The sequence below is a fragment of the Solanum dulcamara genome, chromosome 6 (genome assembly GCF_947179165.1).
Source record: "Solanum dulcamara chromosome 6, daSolDulc1.2, whole genome shotgun sequence".
NCBI classification, from domain to species: domain Eukaryota; kingdom Viridiplantae; phylum Streptophyta; class Magnoliopsida; order Solanales; family Solanaceae; genus Solanum; species Solanum dulcamara.
Genome location: NC_077242.1, coordinates 74,156,917 through 74,178,853, shown reverse-complemented (window position 1 = coordinate 74,178,853; position 21,937 = coordinate 74,156,917). Strand labels below are relative to the sequence as shown.

Here is a 21,937-nt window from a genome sequence, read left to right as displayed (position 1 = left end):
TCTTTGCTGCTTTAATTAGATTTTGAGGGATAAATGGAAGTTTATTTAAGGATTTACCTTTTATGCTACATATTTACAATGAATCACAAATTAGAAAATAAATAAATTACTTTCCTTTTCCCCCCTTGTGAATCATGATTTGATTGATAGTAGGTTTTAAAATTTTTCCATCCAGGTGTATATATAGACGAAGTCTTCATATATATATTTTTAATTTAAACGTGTCTGTATTTTGAGTGTGACACATTTTCAATTTTCTCTTCCTCTCATCATTATCTTCCTCCTCATATGAAGAAGAGGACGAGCAAGAAACGATAAAGAGGAAGAAGAGACTGAAATGTGCCACGTTTGAAAAGTAGACACATGGAAGAGAATAAGATGGTGAAGAAGATGAAGAGGGAGAGGAAGAAGAGAATGAAAGGGCTATAAAATTATAAAAAAAAACATTTTTTATTTTCTATTTATTTAAAATAATGTTATATACGATACTATCTACGATTATGAATTCATCCAAAGTATAAACACATAAGACCTTTCATTATTTTGTCGTAAGATCTATCAATATATTTGATAATAATAATTTAGTATGATGTATGATAATTAAATTTTGTTTCTCTTTCATTTTTTTTTGTTGAAAATATGAATTTGAATTTCAATTGTTGATATGTACAGATACATAAATGATTTTTCATATCTTGCTAGTTTATTTACTTTTAAAATTTTATTTCATTGCTTAAAATTTTAATAATACTTTGAAATATTATTTAATTACTTTATTTTATTTTCAAATTAAATTCAAAGTATAAATTACTTCAAAATTTCTCCAATCTTTTGTTCATATATTCTTTTTCCAATTTGATGTTTTAATTAATTTTTTCATATTTAATGGGTTGCCTATAATTCTAATAGTGTTATATTGTATTAAAATTGTTATTTGAAATTTATCCGACGAATAAATAGATATTTATAGACTATTAAAATTATGATACCTATATATTTAAATGATATGAATTTTAATTCTAATTATGGAAGTTACCTACATAAAATTTTTAGTTATTCTTTATTTATTTTGTTGCTTAAACTTTTTTAATTGTTTAATGTTTTTGTTTTAGACTTTATCTATTAAGATTTTAATTATGATCTTATCCATGGTATTATCTTTTTCTCCATAATAATAATCTCAAATTAAGTCTTATTCTTCTGTAATAATATCCATCCACATTAATTTATATATCCTTTTCACTCATGTATACATCTTATTTGCCTTTAGTTTAAAGTTATTAATAATATATTAAATGATACGATTATATTTTATGATACAATCAAAATAATTATTATATTATGAATAATAATTATGCAATAATTAGCAATCATCCAAACAAGTTGTAAATAATTGAATTCAAAAATCAATGAGTTTCTAAAATTAATTATGAAAATAGTCAAACTTATCTAGTATCATTCACAGTAAAATTTTAAATTTCGTACTACTTCTACACAAATTATACTTTTTTCTTCTTTGTTGCTTCATTAGATTTACTAGCATATAATTTCTGAAGATTCGATTAATACAAGAGATTCTAGTTTAATTTGATGTTAACATGTCCAATATTAGTGTTAATAAGTACATATAATATCGACTAAAACAAGAATTTATTTTTATTTAAGCTTTGTATAATTTTTATTATACGTGAAAAATGAATATAGAAAAACTATATCTGTAACGCCCTGCAATTTCTAAGCTGATGGTTTGTAAGTTGTACATATATGTTAAGGTCCTTTACTAAGTCTAGTAAGTGTATCGGATGTGGTTTATGATCGTAAGGGATCTCAAATAACAAATCAAATTTAAGACATTGATATCGATTAAGTTTTCGCATGAGTTCATATAAGGTCAATTTCAAACAACCATATCTTTCAAAATATAAAGAGTTAGGCGGCCCATAACCTATCAAATTAATGATCTATGAGTCTTCTTTTCAATACCATCTAGTTTGCATCAATATAAGTTTCATTATAAAAAGTTATGGCCATTTTACTTGATACGTTGTAAGCTGTCACCGTGTGACGGGGACTATGATTGCCCATCAGACCTGTGAAGGAACAGTCGCACCTAGCTGTAACAGTGAGGCAGTATGCTCAAATTTTGGTCAGTTTTGATGTTCCAAGCGACGATCCATCATCTAAGCGACGGTTCGTCATCCAAACAAAGTCAGAAGACCAAATTTCATCGATTTTTATTTTTTAAAAGGTATTTTTATCCTAAAAACCGTTAGAGAGTTATCCGAATGACTCTAAACGTGTAGAAAATTAGTTTTTCATTATTAAACCTTCTCATTCACTCCTAAATTTCTAAGCTCAAGAACTTCAAGAAACACAAGGCTAGGGTTCATCTTCCAAGATTCTCCACCAAGTTTCGTCACTAAGGTATGTAAGGGTTCAATGAAAGTATCTTTTCACTTTCATGCCTAAGGTATTTTGATCTTCAAGAACTTTACAAGATTGTTGGAAGTAAAGCTAGAGCTTTTTTAATATGAAATTATGATCTTCCTCGTTAATTCATATTTTAATTGTTCCACTTTGGTTTTAAAATCTTACTATACATTTAGCATGATTGTTACTTAAATCCTTGTGACTTTTTCATCTAGTATACTGTTTTTTCCTTATAATTTTGCCACATTATGAGAGATCATTTATCATTTTTGTCTTAGATTTTGTTTTCTTTATTTTTCTCACTTATCCTTCATAGTAATAGTCGAAACATTCCTTTTATAGTTTTTATTTTGTGATTTCTATTATTATCTGTTATTTTTTGTGCTTTGTTTATAGTATTATTTTGTTGAAGATATTATATTGTCTCTTTATTACTTTTTTTTTTTTTAAGAATGTTTTGTCATACTATCTTTAGTATTTTATCGTAGCATCTTCTCTTCTGTTATTTGTTTTCCCAGACCGTTTTGATTATTTTTTAGCTTAAGGTCTATTAGAAACAATTCTACCAATATAAGCGAAAAGTCTAGATACATATATACTACCCTCTCCCGATAGGATTACATCGGACATATTATTGTCGCAAAACTTATGAAATATATGTAATCATTCCTGTGGTTAAACATTTTTTTGTAAGCATTATTTGAATATTTAAGGCTTATACATATTAGATTGCACTAGCAGCTCTCCCAAATGTCATAGGGAGAAATATATATATATATATATGTCTAAACTTTAGTTCATATGGAGATGTAGGCAGCGATGGCTGATAATTCTACGACTCGACCCTTAATCTATAGGTCATAAATTTATCGTTGTAACAAGACTCTCCTTCATACAACATATATTTCTGTGTCATATTCATTTCCCTTGATCCTCGTTTCTAATTTGATTTTCTTCATTCAAAAGCTGAAGCAACATATTTATCTAGTTACAAGATGATATGGACCTCCTTGTAATTTACTTGATCGCGAGTTAGTAATAATAAGTTCTTGTTTTCAATTCAAGCTGCTTCTCTTTCTTTTTTTCTCCCTTTTCTACTCTTTCAGCCAATTTAGCTAATTGTTATCCTATTTTCATGAATTGGATCAAGAAAATTACATGTATTTTTTTTCTTTTTTATTGGTGTATAATTAACTTCACCAATGTAGTATAATACTATTTTCTGCAAATACATACAAGCTACTTGATGAATTCAATTGTTGACTTTCTTGATATCCCAACTTTGTATTGGAGTTTGAAATGTGACAGTGACTTACTTCCTCATAATAATTTACATATCTCCTCAGATTGTACTCAAAAGTCTCTATCCAGCATATATTTTGGTCAACTTGGCTTAACTTTATTCACTCATTTTTATTTTATATATGTTTTGGATTAATTGAATACGGAGATTTAGAGGCCGTTTAAATTGGCTTATAAGCTGCTTATAAGCTGTTTTCAGCTTTTTTTTGAGTGTTTGGCTGACCAACTTAAAGTCATTTTGTGCTTAAAATAAGTTCCAATAAATACTTGGATTTATTTGAATGAACTTATTTTAAGCAGTTTATAAGTTGAAAACAGCTTATAAGTCAAAAAAAAAAAGTTGGTCTGCACCTACTTTTTTTAAAAACTTATAAATAGTTTTCAACTTATAAGCTACTTAAAAATAAGTCAATCCAAACAAGCTATTAGAAAGTAAATAATAATTTAAAAGCTTATTATCTTAAATTAAAGACTTGTAAACAAACACTCAAACTTGACTTTAATTGACAAATAAACATGACTTCAACTTTGAGAGTACACATATAGACACCTCAATTTGGTCACTCATCTCCACTCTGTCTCGTGGACTCAACGCTAACGTAACACATTAATTCTAAAGGGTATTTAGATATCATGTTGTAATTTGGAGTGTTTGACAAAATGGAGACGAATTAAGTTGTCAAATTTATGTACATACTCAAAGTTGAGTGTTTAGTTGTCAGTTGAAACCAAGTTAAAATGTTTATCTATTATTATGACTATCAAAGTATCGTTCAATCATGTCGTCTTAAATATGTCAAACGAGATATTGGAATTGAAATGTCGCTAAATATAAAAAGTGACATTCTTTTTATTCAAATAGACGAAAAAGGAAAATAAGCCACATAAATGGTAAAATCTGTCTATCCTTTACATACAAGTAAGTTCATCTATTTTGTCTAATTTTTAAAGTTATGGTGCAAGTGTGTAATATTGTCTTTGTCAATTGCAGAATTCAATACTTTTGGTGTAGAATTAGCCTGATATATATGTGCTGGAAACAAATACAAGTAGAATTAAACATACATTTCCAAAATACCAACTCACACCAGTATAAATTTTGGATTCGCCACTGGTTAATCTAAGCACTTTTACATATATATATATATATATATATATATATATATATATAGAAGACTAAAATTCTACATGCACAAGATAGATTTCTCTATTCACCTTTCACATTGTTAAAAATGTACCTCTGTTAGTTAAGCATGATTGAGTCCATTGGTGTTTTTAGCTTGCTGATCCTCCGAGACGATTTTCTTCCAGAACCAATGCTTTTCCCAAAGGCGCATCATCTCTTCAATCGGAACCCCCTTTGTTTCGGGCAAGAAGAGATAGATGAAGATCGTCATGACAGAAATCCAACCGGCGAAAAAGAGGAAAATCCCGAACCTCATAACACATAAAAGTGAGAGGAAAGATTGTGCTATTGCAAATGTGAAGAATAAATTCACAGCAACAGTGATACTTTGGCCTGCTGATCTTGTCTCTAAGGGGAAAATTTCACTTGGCACTGTCCAGCCAAGTGGTCCCCATGAGTATCCAAATGCAGCAACAAAGAGGCAAATGAAAACAACTACTATAATTGAGTAACCTCTTGATAGCTCCTTGTCACTACCAAATTTGAGTCCCAAGATTATGGCAACAATAATCTGTAATAAGGAAAGCAAATTATCTTTCAAATGATCTACCGATCAATTTAAATTCGGTATATTGACAATGACAAAACTTTTACTCCTAATAGATAAGGCATAATCACAAGTAAACACTCCAACTTTGAGTATGCAGATCTATGACACCTGAACTCTTCTCTATTGTATCAGTTGAACATTTCAACTTACAAAATGATCATCTAGACATCTATAAAATTTATATGTCCACGAGACACAGTGGGGATGAGTTGGAGTGTTTAGTTATCAGTTGAGATCAAGTTGAGGAGTCTAGATGTGCACTCACAAAGTTGGAGTGCTTACTTGTTAGCTGAGGCCAAGTTTGAGTGTTTACGCATTATGCCTTATCTATTAGGAGTAAATTATTTACCGACATATAAGGAAGAAAAGCTTCTTGTTATACATTCAATATGCAGTTAAGCAAATGTGATTGTATATTCTTTACTGAGTTCAGAATAGTATTAGTTCTTTACTGCTTTACAGTAAGATTCTGCGAGATTAGCTTCCGAGTCCTTGTTATATGAATTATATTACTTCTGAAGACTAACAAGTGTATTGTCAATATAGACATGCATGCTAGAAATTGACGAGTTTTATGTTGGCTTTCAATCAGGACACAGAAATGCACACCAAGTAATTAGAAAATCTTTACCTGGCAGATGATCATTTGGATTCCACCGGTAATAAGCAGAATTCTTCGACCCCATCTATCAACTGTGGCCATCGATACAACTGTAGATGAAGCAAGAACTGCACCAGTCAAAGCAGAGGAATACAGGGAGGCTGTCCTTTTAAACCCCATACTCTGAAACAATACAGGCGCATAAAAAAGTATGATGTTAATGCCTGTAAGTATCTGAAAAGTTGGCATCATAATTGCCATAATTAACTGCGGCCTGTTTCGCCTTTTAAGAATGTTTCTAAAAGGATGCTTAACCGAACGTGCCAATTCACTTGCATCCACCATGTCTTCGAATTCTGCATCTACATTCTCAGTTCCTCTTATCTTCTCTAAAACTAGTCTTCCTTTAATTTTGTTTCCTTGTTCGATTAAGCTGTTCGGTGTCTCGGGGAGAAACAGGCCTCCAACTGTCATCACGAAGGCCGGTGCTGCTGCTAGGCCTAAAGAAAGTCTCCATCCCCATGGATGAAGTTTGCTTGTTCCATAGTTTATCATGTTTGCTGTGAAGATTCCGAGTGTTGTTGCTAATTGAAACATCATGTTCAGACATCCTCTTAGATGTGCTGGAGCCATCTCTGATAAATATAACGGAACTGCCTTCAAGCAGTGACACAAAGTTAAAACATTTATCTTTAAAAAGTTCCGAGCAACTTTTATGAGTTTAACTTGTATACACTGACAGTATAGAAGAATTTACGTACTATCCAATCACCTAAATGATAACTACAGGTAATTGTTTATTAGTACGCGGGAAAACAAGGCATGCTACCTTGCTATAACATGCTAAGATAGTGATAGTGTTAAAAAAGGTCTCGAACAAGAGGTAAATACCTTTTACACAGATGGTGTGATTCGATTTTTTTATTTCAATTTCATACTTTTTCATTTCTCCATCTTTTAGGTGAAGATTCATATACAGGTCTGAACTTGTTTGGTATTGAGGCATGGGGCCGAGCCAAGTAGAGCCAAGGGGTTTGGATATTACACTGTTTATACATTGTTAAAGCTATTTTTTATGTATATATAACAGATGTTGAATCCCTTTCACTTCTTCGTGTGTTTACTTTCTCATATTTTGGAATCCTGGCTCCGCCACTGATTGATGACTACTTATTGTTGTATACAGATAACAGATCAGAACAGGAGCAGGCGACAACTAAATTTCCAGGGGAATCACCTGGTTTCCAAAGCCAATGCCAATGCCTAGCATAATTCGTCCGAAAAGAAGCATGCCAAGGTTGATAGAAGCGGCATTAAGAACTGCTCCAACAAAGAAACTAATGCCACCGCATATTATACTTGTACGACGTCCATGGTTCCTTGTGATAGGAGAGGCTACCAGAGATGCAACTAAACCAGCTAAGTACAAAGATGAGGTAAATGCAGCAAGAACCTGATTATTGTACTTGCAATAGTTGTCTTCGTGGACGTGCTGCTTCTTTAGGTATACTGAGTAGAAGAATCGACGAAGAAATTCATCCATCGATGTCACCCCCCCTGTTATTTAGCATGCAGTGAAAATATAATTAAGTACATAAAAGTGTATACTCTCTAACAATTTATATTTTTAGATTAGACGACACATTAATTCAACATAGTATCAAAGCATACAAATCACAGAGGTCCTTCATTTGAATCTCTAAAGCTTTAAATGAAATGGTCACACATTTCAACAATAATAACGCAGTTTGTTTACTCTTCAAATTGGGAATTCACAAACATTATAACAAACTGAAATTCCTCTCCACCGTTTTAACTTAGAAAAAAATTTCCAACAGGGAAAATTAAGTTCTGATTTGTTTTCTGTTCTCATTAGTTACTTTTGCCACTTTCTAGTGTTTCCATCTTTTGAAAATCGACAGAAGTTCAAGAAGTTCCAGAGACTAACTTTAGAGTAATCATAGCCATCCAGCCCCTTTTGTCGGAGGGGTACATTTAATTCATGCTCGAATTTTCCAAAAATACAACCGCACTCGTGTTGAATATATTAAAAGTGTGTACCTTTTAGAGGATTTGATATGGGTGAAGTGGCATTTTTAAACTTTAACACTAAACAGTCGCACAATAATTCAACATGGTATGAAAGCAGACATACGCTCGTAGTTTGAATCTCTAAGATCTTAAATAAGATGGTCACACAATCAACGATCATGTTGAAAATGGTCCTACAATTAAACGAAATAATAATGTAGTCTTTTCACCCTACAAATTGAGAATCCACAAACATTTTAAAAGAAAAGTCCGGTGCACTAAACTACCACTATACATGGAGTCCGAGGAAGGGTCAAACCATAAGGATTTATTATATGCAGCCTTACCCCGCATTCGTTTTCCTCTCCACCCTTTTAACTTGAGAGAGATTTTTTTAAAGGAAGATTAATTTCTGATCCATTTTCTGTTCTTATTAGTTACAATTTGCCACTTTTTAATCTTTTTTATATTACCTTTTTCGAAAATAGTGGAAGTTCAAGAAATTTTAGAGACTAACTGGAGTAGTCATAGCCATCAAGTCCCTTCTTCTGACCAGAGGGATAGGTGTAATTCATTGCTCCAATTTTCCAAAAATGTCACCTCATTCGTGTCGGATTCATAAAACTGTACAGTTTTGAGAGGATTTGACACAGGTGAGATGACATTCTTGAAAAATCCGAGCATATCATTGAGCTCCTTTTTCTAGAGGAGTATAGTACTGTAATACATTGTTCGAATCCTTCGAAAATATTGTCACCCAAAGAGAGATTCATAAGAAATTATAACATTTTGGAGGATTTGACACGAGTACACGGTGTCATTTTAAAAAAAATCCAAGCAATATATGGGTAATTATTATTCCTTCATCCCCTTTCCCACAGCAGAAAGAAAAGGAAAAGTTCTTTTTAGCTCTTTCTAAAGAAGTGTGTATATCTCATTACTTAGATCCTCTGAAAATGTTGCCGCATCAGTGTCACATCCTTAAAACATGTAAAAAACTTGAAAAAATTAACATAAATGCACTAACATTTTTGAAAATCCAACAATCATCTTTCTTCCAATTCTATAAAAGGAAAAGGGAAAAGTTCATTAATTTTTTAGCCCCTCTTTTTAAATTTCTTTTCTAATATTTCATCATCAATTTATAAACTCTTCTTAGCATACAAAGCCACAATAAAATTGCTATTTTTTTAATAATTATTATTATGAAAGAATTATAATTAGTCACCTGAAATTCCAATGTCATATCCAAAGAGTGAACCTCCAACAGCAGCAACAATACATGCTATGATGACATAAAGAGTGACTTTTCCTCTATAATTTTCAGCTCTTTCTTTTGTTACACCAAGTGAAGCAATTCCCCCTCCTGCCATCTTCAATTTCTTGGAAAAACACTAAACCAAAGAAGAGAAATTGGAGTAATAATATATGTACACTTCTCTTTCTTTGACTTGAATAGTATAAGTACTTGTCAAATGGGCAAATCATTAATATAAATGGAAAAAAAAAAAAACCTTTTGTCTTGGAAAAGTGTCATTCTCTTTTTCATCATTTCTCAGATTTAATTTATTTGTGTTATTTTTTTTAACAATTCCTTAGTTTCAGCTTTCCGCATAATATGTGTTTTTGTTATATTTGATGTATTTTTAATTTGAGATTATAATATTCGAAAGTAATTTTTACTTTCTTAAACTCCTTGGTTAGTCAACATATGACAAATAAATTAAAATAGATGGAATGTTACTTCATTTATCTCAATTTACACAATATTTTTTGTTTATAGATAATTAATTTGACTAATTTTTAAAAATATATTGAATCAGATTTACATAATGTTTTAGAAATAAATTTATGTATTTAGAAATAACACGAAAAGTTACTGTAAGATGCAATTCTTCTTATATATATATATATTAATATGATTAAAAAAATATTTTTTGTAATGTTAATCAAAATTCATAAAATTTGAATCTTTAGAGGATAGAGTAATAGGCCCTGTTTCTTTTTTTTATTCTGTCCTTAAAGAAAGTATCACCTTTTTATATTTAAAAATAATTAATCTTTACATATTAAGATACATTGAAGTATCACCTTTTTATATTTAAAAATAATTAATCTTTACATATTAAGATACATGTATAATCAACACCAGTAGCCGAAAAATTGGAAAAATAAGGACGCAAAATTTTGAGATCATAATCTTTTTTTATTTCATTTTTTCACCGAGCTTGAAGTATCACCTTTTTATGTTTAAAAATAATTAGACTTTATCTTAATTTTATAGCCATGTAGAGTCACATGTAGAGTTTGTTAGATTTTTGCATAAATAGCTTCTTCTTTTTTTTGGGGGGGGGGGGGGGGGCATAAGATATTTTTATTTTTGCTATTTTTGCACAAGTAGTTTGTAAGATTCAATATCTTGTTTTCTTGCCAACTCTTCATCTATTTGTCTCATATATGTGGTTATGATTCCATATCTACCTCATTTATGGAATGTTGACTCAACAAACAAAATGACCAAATTGAACAATTTGCCATTAATTGCATAGCATTTGAAGAAGTGATGTTTGAAGATAAGAAAGTTGTTATTACTTATTTTAATTTATTATGGAATTTAAAAAGTTTAAAAAAAATAATTTTGAATCTTATAATTTTAAAATTAAAAATATGCAGATCTTGTGGCTTCAAACATGTTACGTAAAAATTTTAATTTCAAAAATTATCAGAAATGAAAAAAGTATTTTTTTTAATATGGACTAAAAAGGAAAAGCTAAACAGTACTGCAGAAAATGGAAAAACATATATCGCATGAGTATCTATTATAACTTTCTATATATTGATAGTATAAAAGAATTTTATATCATTAAATCATCTGAAAGATATGATCTATAGATAATCGTTCATAAAATATTGAATATTTGAATTAGTAATCTAAAAAATATACTAAGTTAATTCATATAATATGTTAAAAAATACTAATAAATATATATAATATAAAAATTTATCAGCCCTGAATAATTAACTTATTTGTCAAGCAAAGTCTCACAAAATCTTTCTTCTCTGTCTTTACTTACGTCAAAAAATGATTTGTAAAGCTTATTATGACCGTTCCTTATTAATGGTCTCCAAATTTTATTATTAAGAAGTGTATCCATGATTTCTTGTACTAATTTCTCCTGACATGTCACTAATTTTTTGGCGTAAAATTACATGTTGTTAATAGATCAATAATTAAGGTTATTGTTTCGATAAATCACTTTTCTTTAGAGTTCATTAATATCTAAGCACATTAGCTTATTCCCAGACGCCATAGATCTGAGTGATATTTCCTCAAAATTCTTTCCATTCTACAGAGGTTTATAATTTATTTATTTTTAATTTTTCACTCGATGTTCGATATTCATATTGAAATTTGACTATTTTAAATTTGCGTCGCATAGGGTTTCACTTTAGAAGAGTGCTTTATACCAAGGATTTTTATATTTAAAACTAGAATCTGAGACCTCTAATTAAGAAAGGAATAACCGTATCCATCGTAATATCTAGAAAGCAAAATGTGGCCCATATTGGATTGGGAAAAAGTTTTTCAATAATGTCAACTTTGTAAATGAAATTGTATTAGTACTTCAAAAGTAGTTGGATGGGTCCAACATAGATAATAGAGATTTTTTTTTTTTAAATATAGATATTTTCTTTTGAATATTTGGTTAATTTATTGTTTTGCATGACTTGTTAAGTTGTTATAATGATGCTAGTAACATGGTATATCGTGGCTTCATCTATCTTTGTGCATATCTAAGAAATGGGATTTTTTAAATTTAGCTATGAAGAACTTAAGAATACTATCCAAAGTCAACTATATTGGTAGAGGAGCATACTAGGATCAATAAAATATCATTTCATAACTCTTGCACAACCAATAATTGATTGATTTTCTAGTTGTCACCATATTCGATATTACTAATAAAGCCAGAAACCTTTTAAAATAATTTCTTTAATTATAATCTATATTTATTTTCCATAAAATCAAAATAATATATGTTTTAAAAATGTATTCTCTTCATCTTAAATTATCTGTCATGATTCTTAAAAAATAATTGTCTCAAAATAATTATCTATTGTGATTTATTTTTCATTTTATTCTTAGTAGTAATTGTTCTTGAAGACTATAAGCACCTCAATTAATGAGTGATGAATACATATAAAATAGTCAAAACCCCTCCTAATAAATATTTTTGAATGTGTAAAAGAGAAACATGAATATATAATTTGAATTGGGAGAGAAACACTTTAATAAACCTTTTAATAAATATGATTGCACGCATGCATTGGAACGTGCATCATATTTATTAACTAAGTGAATTAGGACATGCAATTTATGCATTTTAAACTATGGTGAAATTATAATAATATTAGACTACAAAACAACCAAATAGGAAAAAGAAAGTAAAGTAAAGAAAGAGAGGATAATGAAATTACCTTAATTCATTTTGTGTGCTCATGCATCACACTTGTCTCTTACTTGTCTCTTCCATACATTTAACCTTATCAAATATATATATGAGAGATAGTATGTCATCTTCTGTAACTAAGAAAACACTTATTTTTTTATAACTGATATTTAACCTTTCAAATAGAAAAATGATAGTCCCATCAATCATTTCAAAAAAAATTATTTGATCATTTTTCATAATTAAGAAAACACTTGTCTCTCGTTGTGACGAGCATGTAACCTTTCAAATATATTGAAGAAAGTTAGTATAGTTCAAAAAGTAAATTGATCATCTTTTGTAATCAAGAAAGCACTTATTTTTCTTTGACTAGCATTTAATCTTTTCAAATAAAAAAAAGATAGCCCCATCATCAATCGCTTCAAAAAATTACTAATTGATCATTTTTTTATAATAAAGAAAGCACTTGTCTTTTGTTGTGATGGGCTTGTAACCTTTTAAATATATAGAAGAAAGATAGTATACCGTTAGTCTCTTCAAAAAGTAATTTGACCATCTTCTGTAATAACAAAAGTATTTATTTTCCTCTGACTGTCATTTAACCTTTCAAATAGAAGAAAGATAGCCCCTTCATCAGCCGCTTCAAAAATTTATTATTTGATCATCTATTGTAATAATAATAAAAAAAAAACACATTGTTCTCTGATTGACATTTAACCTTTTAAGCAAAAAAGATAGTCACATCAATTACTGCAAAAATTATTTGATTTTCTGTAAATCGAGAAAGCATTTGCCTATATTGTAACAAATATTTACCTTTTAAATAGAAGAGAGATAGTCACATAAAAATACTCTCAAATTTTTTGAGATCCATCGTTTGTTTCAGACCGATCAATCTTTTGTTATTGCTATCTCGTAACGATTTAAAAGCAAACTAGGTTTGTGGAATGAGAATAATTGAAGTGGGAAAGTAGAACTCTTTCATCTTGCTGTTTTTTCTCCTTATTTTGAGATGAATTTGGAGACTCATTCTTCATTGTGACAAGTTTGGTAACCTTTAGATTAATGAAACTCACTTCCTTTTTTAATTTTGGTGAGTCGTAAATGTTATGTCGTGTCATTATAACAAAATAAATGTATTTCAAATTATAACAATACCATTATTAAAGATAGATGCACGTTGGTCAAGTAATGTCACATAACACCACCTTATTTGAGAATTTACTAACCATTCATAAAACAGATGTCAAATGCATATGTATAAAAAAAATAAAAAGAAGGTAGAATTGTGTGATCAAACTCGCTCTATGGACTATCAGTTTGGCATGTTCGAAACCGCCACATAGATGTTTTATGCATTCCTTTTAATTGTTAGCTTAAAATGAAAAAAAATAGTATAACAACCAAAACTCAAAACCTAGGACGCGTGCCAACTAGGGGTGTACATGGACCGGGTTGGTTCAGATTTTTTACAAACCAAACCAAACTATTTGTGTCGGGTTATTAAATCTATAAACCAAACCAAACCAATAAAAGTAAAATTTTTCGATATCAATTTTTCTCGGGTTTTTCGGGTTTTTTTGGTTTTTTCGGGGTTTTTTGGGTTTTTTCGGATTTTTTCGGGTTTCTCATAGTATCTAATAAAAAGCATAGAGCAGTGCTTCTTAAAAAGAGTTCTAGTACAAAATATCAACATATAAGATGGAGGCACAACACTGTTTGAAGTTTTAACTTTATAATATAACTTTATAAGATAAGTTTTTTTTGTATATTATTTAGATGGTCTACTCAAGTCCAAATCTAAATGTAAGAAAGAAAACAAAAATTATGAAAAAATTTAAAAAAATATTTATAAATTACATTTTATGTATAACATAATTTAAAAGTAGTATATCTATAATCGGGTCAGTTTGGGTTCGGTTTGACTTTTTTTAGTTAAAACCAAACCAACCCTATAATGGTCGGTTTTTTTTTTCAAACACCAAATCAAGTCAAACCAAACCACTAGTCGGGTTTTTTTTCTGGTTTGGTTCGGTTTATCGGTTTGGTGCGGTTTATCGGTTTGTCCTGTACAACCCTAGTGCCAACGCTGAAGGGCGTAAGGAACACTTGACCCAATTTCTTCAAGGCATGTACACATACTAGATGGATTGTTCTCACGTTTGCCTCAAATAATGAAATTAAAGAACTTTCTTTTAAAACCAAAAAATTAGAAAATGGCACAGCAACAAGAATTCACATGGTTTTGGTGCTAAAAGCAGATGAAGTTATTCTGAGAACAAATGAATTTGGTACAACACTATAATAATAGCATTTGAAAGTAAACGTATCACACCATCTTGTACAACAGAGTAATAAAATATGTTCTGTTTGTATAGATACAAAAATGTGTAAAGCCAAATCATCGAACCAACAGAAGATATGAACAAGTGTCTCTCATTCATGTCTGCTGTTTCTTCAAACGGTGCTTCATCTGAATTTAGGGGGTCTCACATCTTTAATAATAATCCCTCTTCCTCCACCTCAGTTGTTTCAGGTCTACAAAGTAGATAAAAACAATTTATACACACTTATCTTATGTAAGAAATTGCGAGGATTCAAAGGCAGAATCAAAAGGGAAGATCATATACTGGTTACGTATATAATATGTACCATTTACCAAAATTCACTTGGAAAAATAATCAAGCACTCGGAAGATCCATGTTTTCACAAGAAAAAAGAAATTAGTTTCTTATTTGAGAAGCACTCAGAACTGCTTTTTGAAAAGCTTAGATAAATCAAGTACCATAATAAATATTTTTATACATAAAACTACATAAGACCAAAAATAAAAATAGGAGTAAATAAGTTAGTCAAAAGCTCTTATAATGATCACCTATTTTTGTTTTATGGCTTTTGTTCTTGCACTTGAATTCCACTGTGAGCAGTCTTTAGCCCAGGTACAAATATAGTTGTGAACTATCATGACTATATCTATTGATTGACAAAAGTTGGTGTATTTTCATCTCTATGAGGAACCAACTGAATTAGAAAAAGTAATAATATGTCATGATGAAATACAATTGACAGACCTGAGATTTAGTTCATACAGACATTGCAACAGAGAATTATACATACTCAATAAGGCTTTTAACCGAAAATAAGATAAAAGGAAAAAAAAGACCATAGCATGAAATCTGAAACACCTATTCGAAGAATTGAAGAAATTTCGGCAAAATCGAACCTAGAAAATATTTAAAAACAAGGAAGGAAAAAGGCATTAACTTCAGCAAAGTTGAAGCTACAACTCTGTCACAAATGGTAATCGAGTATGGGAAAAGAACCACATATAAAGACCCTTAGCAAATACTCTGCATTTTATTAATCAATATAGACATCCAGTGATTATGTTAACCAAAGTCTTGATAACACACTCGGATATAAACAGACAGGAGAAATAGAGAGTTGATGCAACAAGGAAAGAAGCAAACTAATAATCAGGTTAATGAAATAAGATTGTGAAGAGCAATCTTGTCACTTCTGTTACTGTGGTAAAATCACTAAACCAACTGCCTTTAGTAAGCTGCGGAACTTGTACCTTATCATTCCATAGTAATTCACCCTTTTAAGTTCATCGTTTAGCTATGACGATTGTTTTTATGTTTGATTTGATGAAACAGAAATTTCTAATTTCTCTCTCCCCCCTCTCCCCGCCCCCCGCTGTTTTTTTTATTTATGATGTATTCATATTTGATTTGAGTAATAATTAAGAAGGACCTATATATATATATATATATATATATATATATATATATATATATATATATATATATATCACACGAGGTTCACTTAAAAAAACATGTTATTTCTCCTATATTAAGGTTAGTAAACCAGAAACTATAAAGATGAAAATAATTTTTAAAAAAGTATCTGAGTCCACAAAATTCACTGTGTGTCCTTAAGGAATTTAATCCCCTCACTGTATCCGAGATTATGGATTATTTCCTCCCAAGATAAAACGGATAAACTATTAAAGAAGTAGCGGTACCTCAAACTTCAATAATTTCAGCGAACTCAAAAACTCGCAACAAAATCACATAGAGACTCAACTTTGTTTGTAAGAAAATATATGCAGAAGAGGAAGAAATTCAATGTTTAAAAATAAGATGAAAATCCTCTATTTATAGACAACAAAGGGTAGAGTAAACAGATGCTTATTGTGGCTTATCGGAAAAGTCACAACTCTTCACAAAAGTCACAACCTTTCAGAAAAGTCACAACCTTTTGAAAATTCACAACCTTTCAGAACAGTGAAAAGGTCACAACCTTTTGAAAATGTCACAACCTTTTATTTCTTATTCACACTTTTAAAATTCAACAATCCCCCACATGAATGGGAAAATGGCTACTGTCAAAACATATGCATGAAAAACTGTGTGATTTGTAAATAAGAATTAATTGCATCTGGATAAATAGGCTTTCCTTTGAACTTTTCGTAGTGAACATATATCGGGTATACTTGGTCAATTGGTAGATTTGATATCTTTGAACCATCGAGCTTTGGTGTATACCTAGACAACATAAGTCACACAATCAACCCTTTAACTGTTTTTTGTTCTCATTGTTTTGTTCGTTTCAGCCATAAACACTTTTTGGTTCATAAGTGTGTAAAGAACTGGCCTTATCGGATTCTTCTTGAAGCGGCTTACACTTCACACTTACATAGGTGATATCTAAATGTGTTATCCCGTAGAAACACCATTTGATATGTCCTGTATCAAACTTAGATATCATTAAAAGGTCTTAATGCCTTATCCTTGTTACTGAACATTGTCGCATCATGAGAATGAAACATAAAAAATATTTTGACAATGTTGAACCGTCAGCAATGACTTTGTTTGATCTCCTTGAACCTAGATCTTGGGATCTTCAGTCTTCTAGGTAGAGTTACCGCTACGATGATTTGTCCTCGGCCATAGTCCCATTTCCTTTGATGATCGCTTAACTCCTTCTCTAGTTAGGCTTTTTGTAAGTGGATCCGACACATTATCCTTTGACTTTACATAATCAATTGTGATAATTCTACTAGAGAGTAGTTGCCTAACAGTATTATGTCTTCGTCGTATATGACGAGACTTACCGTTATACATAACGCTCCCAGCTCTTCCTGATGCAGCTTGACTATCACAATGTATGCATATAGGAGCCATTGGTTTGGGCCAAAATGGAATATCTTCTAAGAAATTTCGGAGCCATTCTGCTTCTTCATCGGCCTTGTGTAAGGCTATAAACTCAGACTTCATTGTAGAGCGAGATATACATGTTTGTTTGGAAGATTTTCAAGATATCACTCCTTCACTAATGGTGAAAACATATCCACTTGTGGACTTAGTTTCAGTTGACCTAGTAATTCAATTTGCATCACTATATCCTTCAACAACTGTTGGATACTTATTGTAATGCAAAGCAAAGTTTTGAGTGTGTTCTAAATACCCCAAAACTCATTTCATTGCCATCCAATAATTTTGGTTGTGATTACTTGTGTATCGACTCAATTTACTTATAGCACAAGCTACGTCTGGCCGTGTACAGTTCATGATGTACATCAAACTTTCCAACACTCTTGCATAATCCAATTGAGCTTGACTTTCACCTTTATTCTTAGCAAGATCAAGGTTCACATCAATTGGTGTTTTTTGCACTTTTGAAGTTTAAGTTGTATTTTTCAAGTACCTTTTGGATATAGTGAGTTTGAGACAATGCTAGACCTTGAGAAATTTTGTGAATTTTAATTCCCAATATCAAATACGCAACTCCTAGATCTTTCATATTAAATTTACTAGAAAGCATACTCTTAGTAGCATTTATGTTTGCAATGTCATTACTCATTATTAACATATCATCCACATATAAACAAACAATGGAACTTTATTTGGAGTGTCTTTAATGTAAATACATTTATCACACTCATTAATCTTAAATCCATTTGTCAACATGATTTGGTCAAATTTCGCGTGCCATTGTTTAGGTGTTTGTTTTAGCCCATAAAGTGACTTAACAAGTTTGCAAACTTTATTTTCTTTACCAAGAACAACAAAGCCCTCGGATTGTTCCATGTAAATTTCTTCCTCCAATTCTGCATTTAAGAAGCTGTTTTTACATCAATTTGATGGATTTCAAGGCCATATAATGCAGCTAGTGCAATTAACATCCGAATGGATCTAATCCTAGTTACAGGTGAGTATGTATCAAAATAATCAAGGCCTAAATCCTTTGACGATAAGTCTTGCCTTATATTTGTCAGTAGTTCCATCACCTTTCATTTTTCTTTTGAAAATCCATTTTGAACTTAAAGGTTTGTTTCTTGGATGAAGATCAACCAATTCTTAAGTATGGTTGCTCAAGATGGAATCAATCTCACTATTGACAGTCTCTTTCCAAAAAGATGAGTCCGTAGCAAACATAGCTTCTTTGAATGTTTGAGGCTCATGTTCAAGAAGAAATATTAAAAAATCAGATCCAAATGAACTAAATGTCCTTTGACATTTACTGCGCCTTGGATTATCTTTATTAGGTACATTCTCCTTTGATTCTTCTCAAGGACGTTTAGACCCTTCACTAGATACCTCAAATCTAGTTTTATACGGATAGATATGTTCAAAAAATTCAGCATTATCTGATTCTATTATCGTATTGTCATGAATATTCGAGTGTTCAGAATTATAAACCAAAAATCGACATGCTTTACTATTTGTAGCATATCTAATGAAAACACAGTCCACAGTCTTAGATCTTATTGTGACCACCCTCTTTGGTTTAGGAACTTAGACTTTGGCTAGACACCCCACACTTTGAAATATTTCAAGTTTGGTTTTCTTCCTTTCCATTTCTCATATGAAATAGACTGTGTTTTGCTGTGGGAAACTCTATTGAGTATTCGATTTGCTGTAAGGATGGCTTCCCCCCCCCCCCAAGCTTTGTGATAAACCTGAACTTATAAGTAAGGCATTCATCATTTCCTTTAAAGTTCGATTTTTCCTTTCTGCAATTCCATTTAATTGAGGTGAGTAAGGGGCAGTAGTTTGATGGATGATTCCATTTTCCAAACATATTTTTGCAAAAGGAGATTCATACTCTCCACCTCTATCACTTCTTATCATTTTTATCTTTTTATTCAACTGATTTTCAACTTCAATTTTGTATTGTCTAAATGTTTCTATTGCTTCATCCTTACTATTCAACAAATAGACATAACAATATCTAGTGCAATCGTCAATAAAAATTGTAAAATAATTTTTCCCACCACGAGTTAGTGTTGACTTCATATCACAAATCTCTGTGTGAATCAATTCTATGGGATTGGAATTCCTTTCAAATGATTTATAAGGATGCTTAGCATACTTAGATTCAATACATACTTGATATTTTGATTTATTGCACTCAAAGTTAGGCAATACATTTTAAGTTGATATGTTTTCGCAAGATTTTATAATTGATATGTCTTAAACGTGAATGCCATAAATTATTTGACTCAAGTAAGTAAGAAGAAGCTTGAACTTTATTATTATCAACAACCATTACATTTAGTTTGAAAAGGCCCTCAGTGAGGTAACATTTTCGTAAATTCATTTCATTCTTACTAACAACTACTTTGTCTGAAACTAGAATGCACTTGAACCCATTTTTGATAAGAAGACCGGCAGAAACTAAGTTCTTTCTTATGTCTGAAACATGACAAACTTTGTTCAACGTCACCACCTTACCAAATGTCATTTTTAGGAATACTCTACCATATCCTTCAACTTTAGCCGTTGTAGAATTTCCCATATAGATAATCTCATCAGGTGCAGCAGGGGAATAAGATGCGAAAGCTTCTCGAACCGCACAAACATGTGATATGGCTCCTGAATCAAGCCACCATTCTTTGAGATTTCCTACCAGGTTGCATTCGGTTAGCATTGCACATAAATTTTCAACATCCCCATTTGTATCAACCATGTTGGTTCGACCTTTCTTCTTTTCCTTCTTGGAGCACGATATTCCACAACCTTATGTCCAGTTTTTTCACAGTTGTGGCAGTCTCCTTTGAACTTCTTTTTACTAGGATAGTTCTTCGGTACAGAAGGTTTCTTCTTCTTTTTAAATTTATTTGGACCATTCTCAATAATATTTGCTCCCATAATTATTGAGTTTCCTCTAGCCTTCTTTTCGGCAACCTTTTTGTCTTCTTCGATCCTAAGACGAACAATCAAGTCTTCAAGAGTCATCTCCTTTCGCTTGTGCTTCAAATAATTTTTGAAGTCTTTCCATAAAGGAGACAATTTCTCGATTAATGCCGCTACTTGAAATATTCCGTTTATGATCATACCTTCAATGGATAATTTAAAATCAATAACACATTCAACAATTTTAACAATAAAAATATTGAATTTGATCATACCTTCTGCCAGGAGATCATGATTAATGACTTATAGTTCTTGTACTTGAGACATCACAGTCTTGCAATCAACTTTCTTATTGTCCAAAAATTTTGCAGCCACAAACTTCTTTAAGCCTGCATCTTCAGTTTTGTATTTATTCTCAAGAGCATACCAGAGTTCTTTAGAGATTTTACAAACACTGAAGACGTTATACAAGCCATCTTTCAATCCATTGAGTATGTATTTCTTGCAAAGAAAATCAGAATGTGTCCTTGCATCAGTCACAATAAACTTTTCATTGTCAGGAGTTCCTTCCTCTACCACAGGAACATCTTCATTTATAAACCGTTGTAGACTAAGTGTAGACAGATAGAAGAACATCTTCTGCTGCCAACGTTTGAAGTCAATACCAGTAAACTTTTCAGGCTTTTCTGCAGTAGCCATTGCTGTAGAATCTGGTGTTCTACTTGTTGAATGTATTGTGTTTTCTTCAAAACTTGATACATTTGTATCTCCCATTCTGTTTGACAAAACAAAAGTAGTGTTAAACAACAACATAACCAAATAGGAATTTTTGTTCAACTCGATGAAGTTTTTATATTCTTCAAATCGAGAAAAACAAAAACTCAATTAACTTGATGAAGATTTTATTTTTTCAAATCAAGTTAATCACTAGAGTAGAAAGTCTTTCGATTTTAGTCTCCAGCCCTCCAAACAGAATATAAGATGAAGCAGAAATATACAACTTGTTTCTAGTTTAACGATGAAGTTTTTATGTTCTTCTAATCGTTAATCGAATGAATCTTGATACTGATGAAATTTTTATACTCTTCAAATCAGTATTAGATTTATACAGAGTAGAAAATCATAAAGGTTTTAATCTCCAGAACCGTAAGATACAAGAGAAAATAAAGTAAATTCCTTAAGTTTGTTTTTCCTCTTGTATTAAGGTTAGTAAACTAGAAACTATAAAGATGAAAATAATTT

General features: G+C 30.9%; 1 protein-coding gene across 1 annotated transcript; it reads right to left on the bottom strand.

The window, feature by feature from the left end:
* Positions 1 to 4,776: 4,776 nt before the first annotated feature.
* On the bottom strand, positions 4,777 to 9,566 carry LOC129891486 (sugar carrier protein A). The gene is made up of 4 exons (XM_055966868.1): positions 9,329 to 9,566; positions 7,307 to 7,626; positions 6,100 to 6,726; positions 4,777 to 5,429 (listed from the first exon to the last, which is right to left on the bottom strand). Exons 1-4 carry the CDS (start codon positions 9,471 to 9,473, stop codon positions 4,980 to 4,982), a joined length of 1,542 nt encoding a protein of 513 aa, XP_055822843.1. The 5' UTR covers positions 9,474 to 9,566; the 3' UTR covers positions 4,777 to 4,979.
* Positions 9,567 to 21,937: the final 12,371 nt, after the last annotated feature.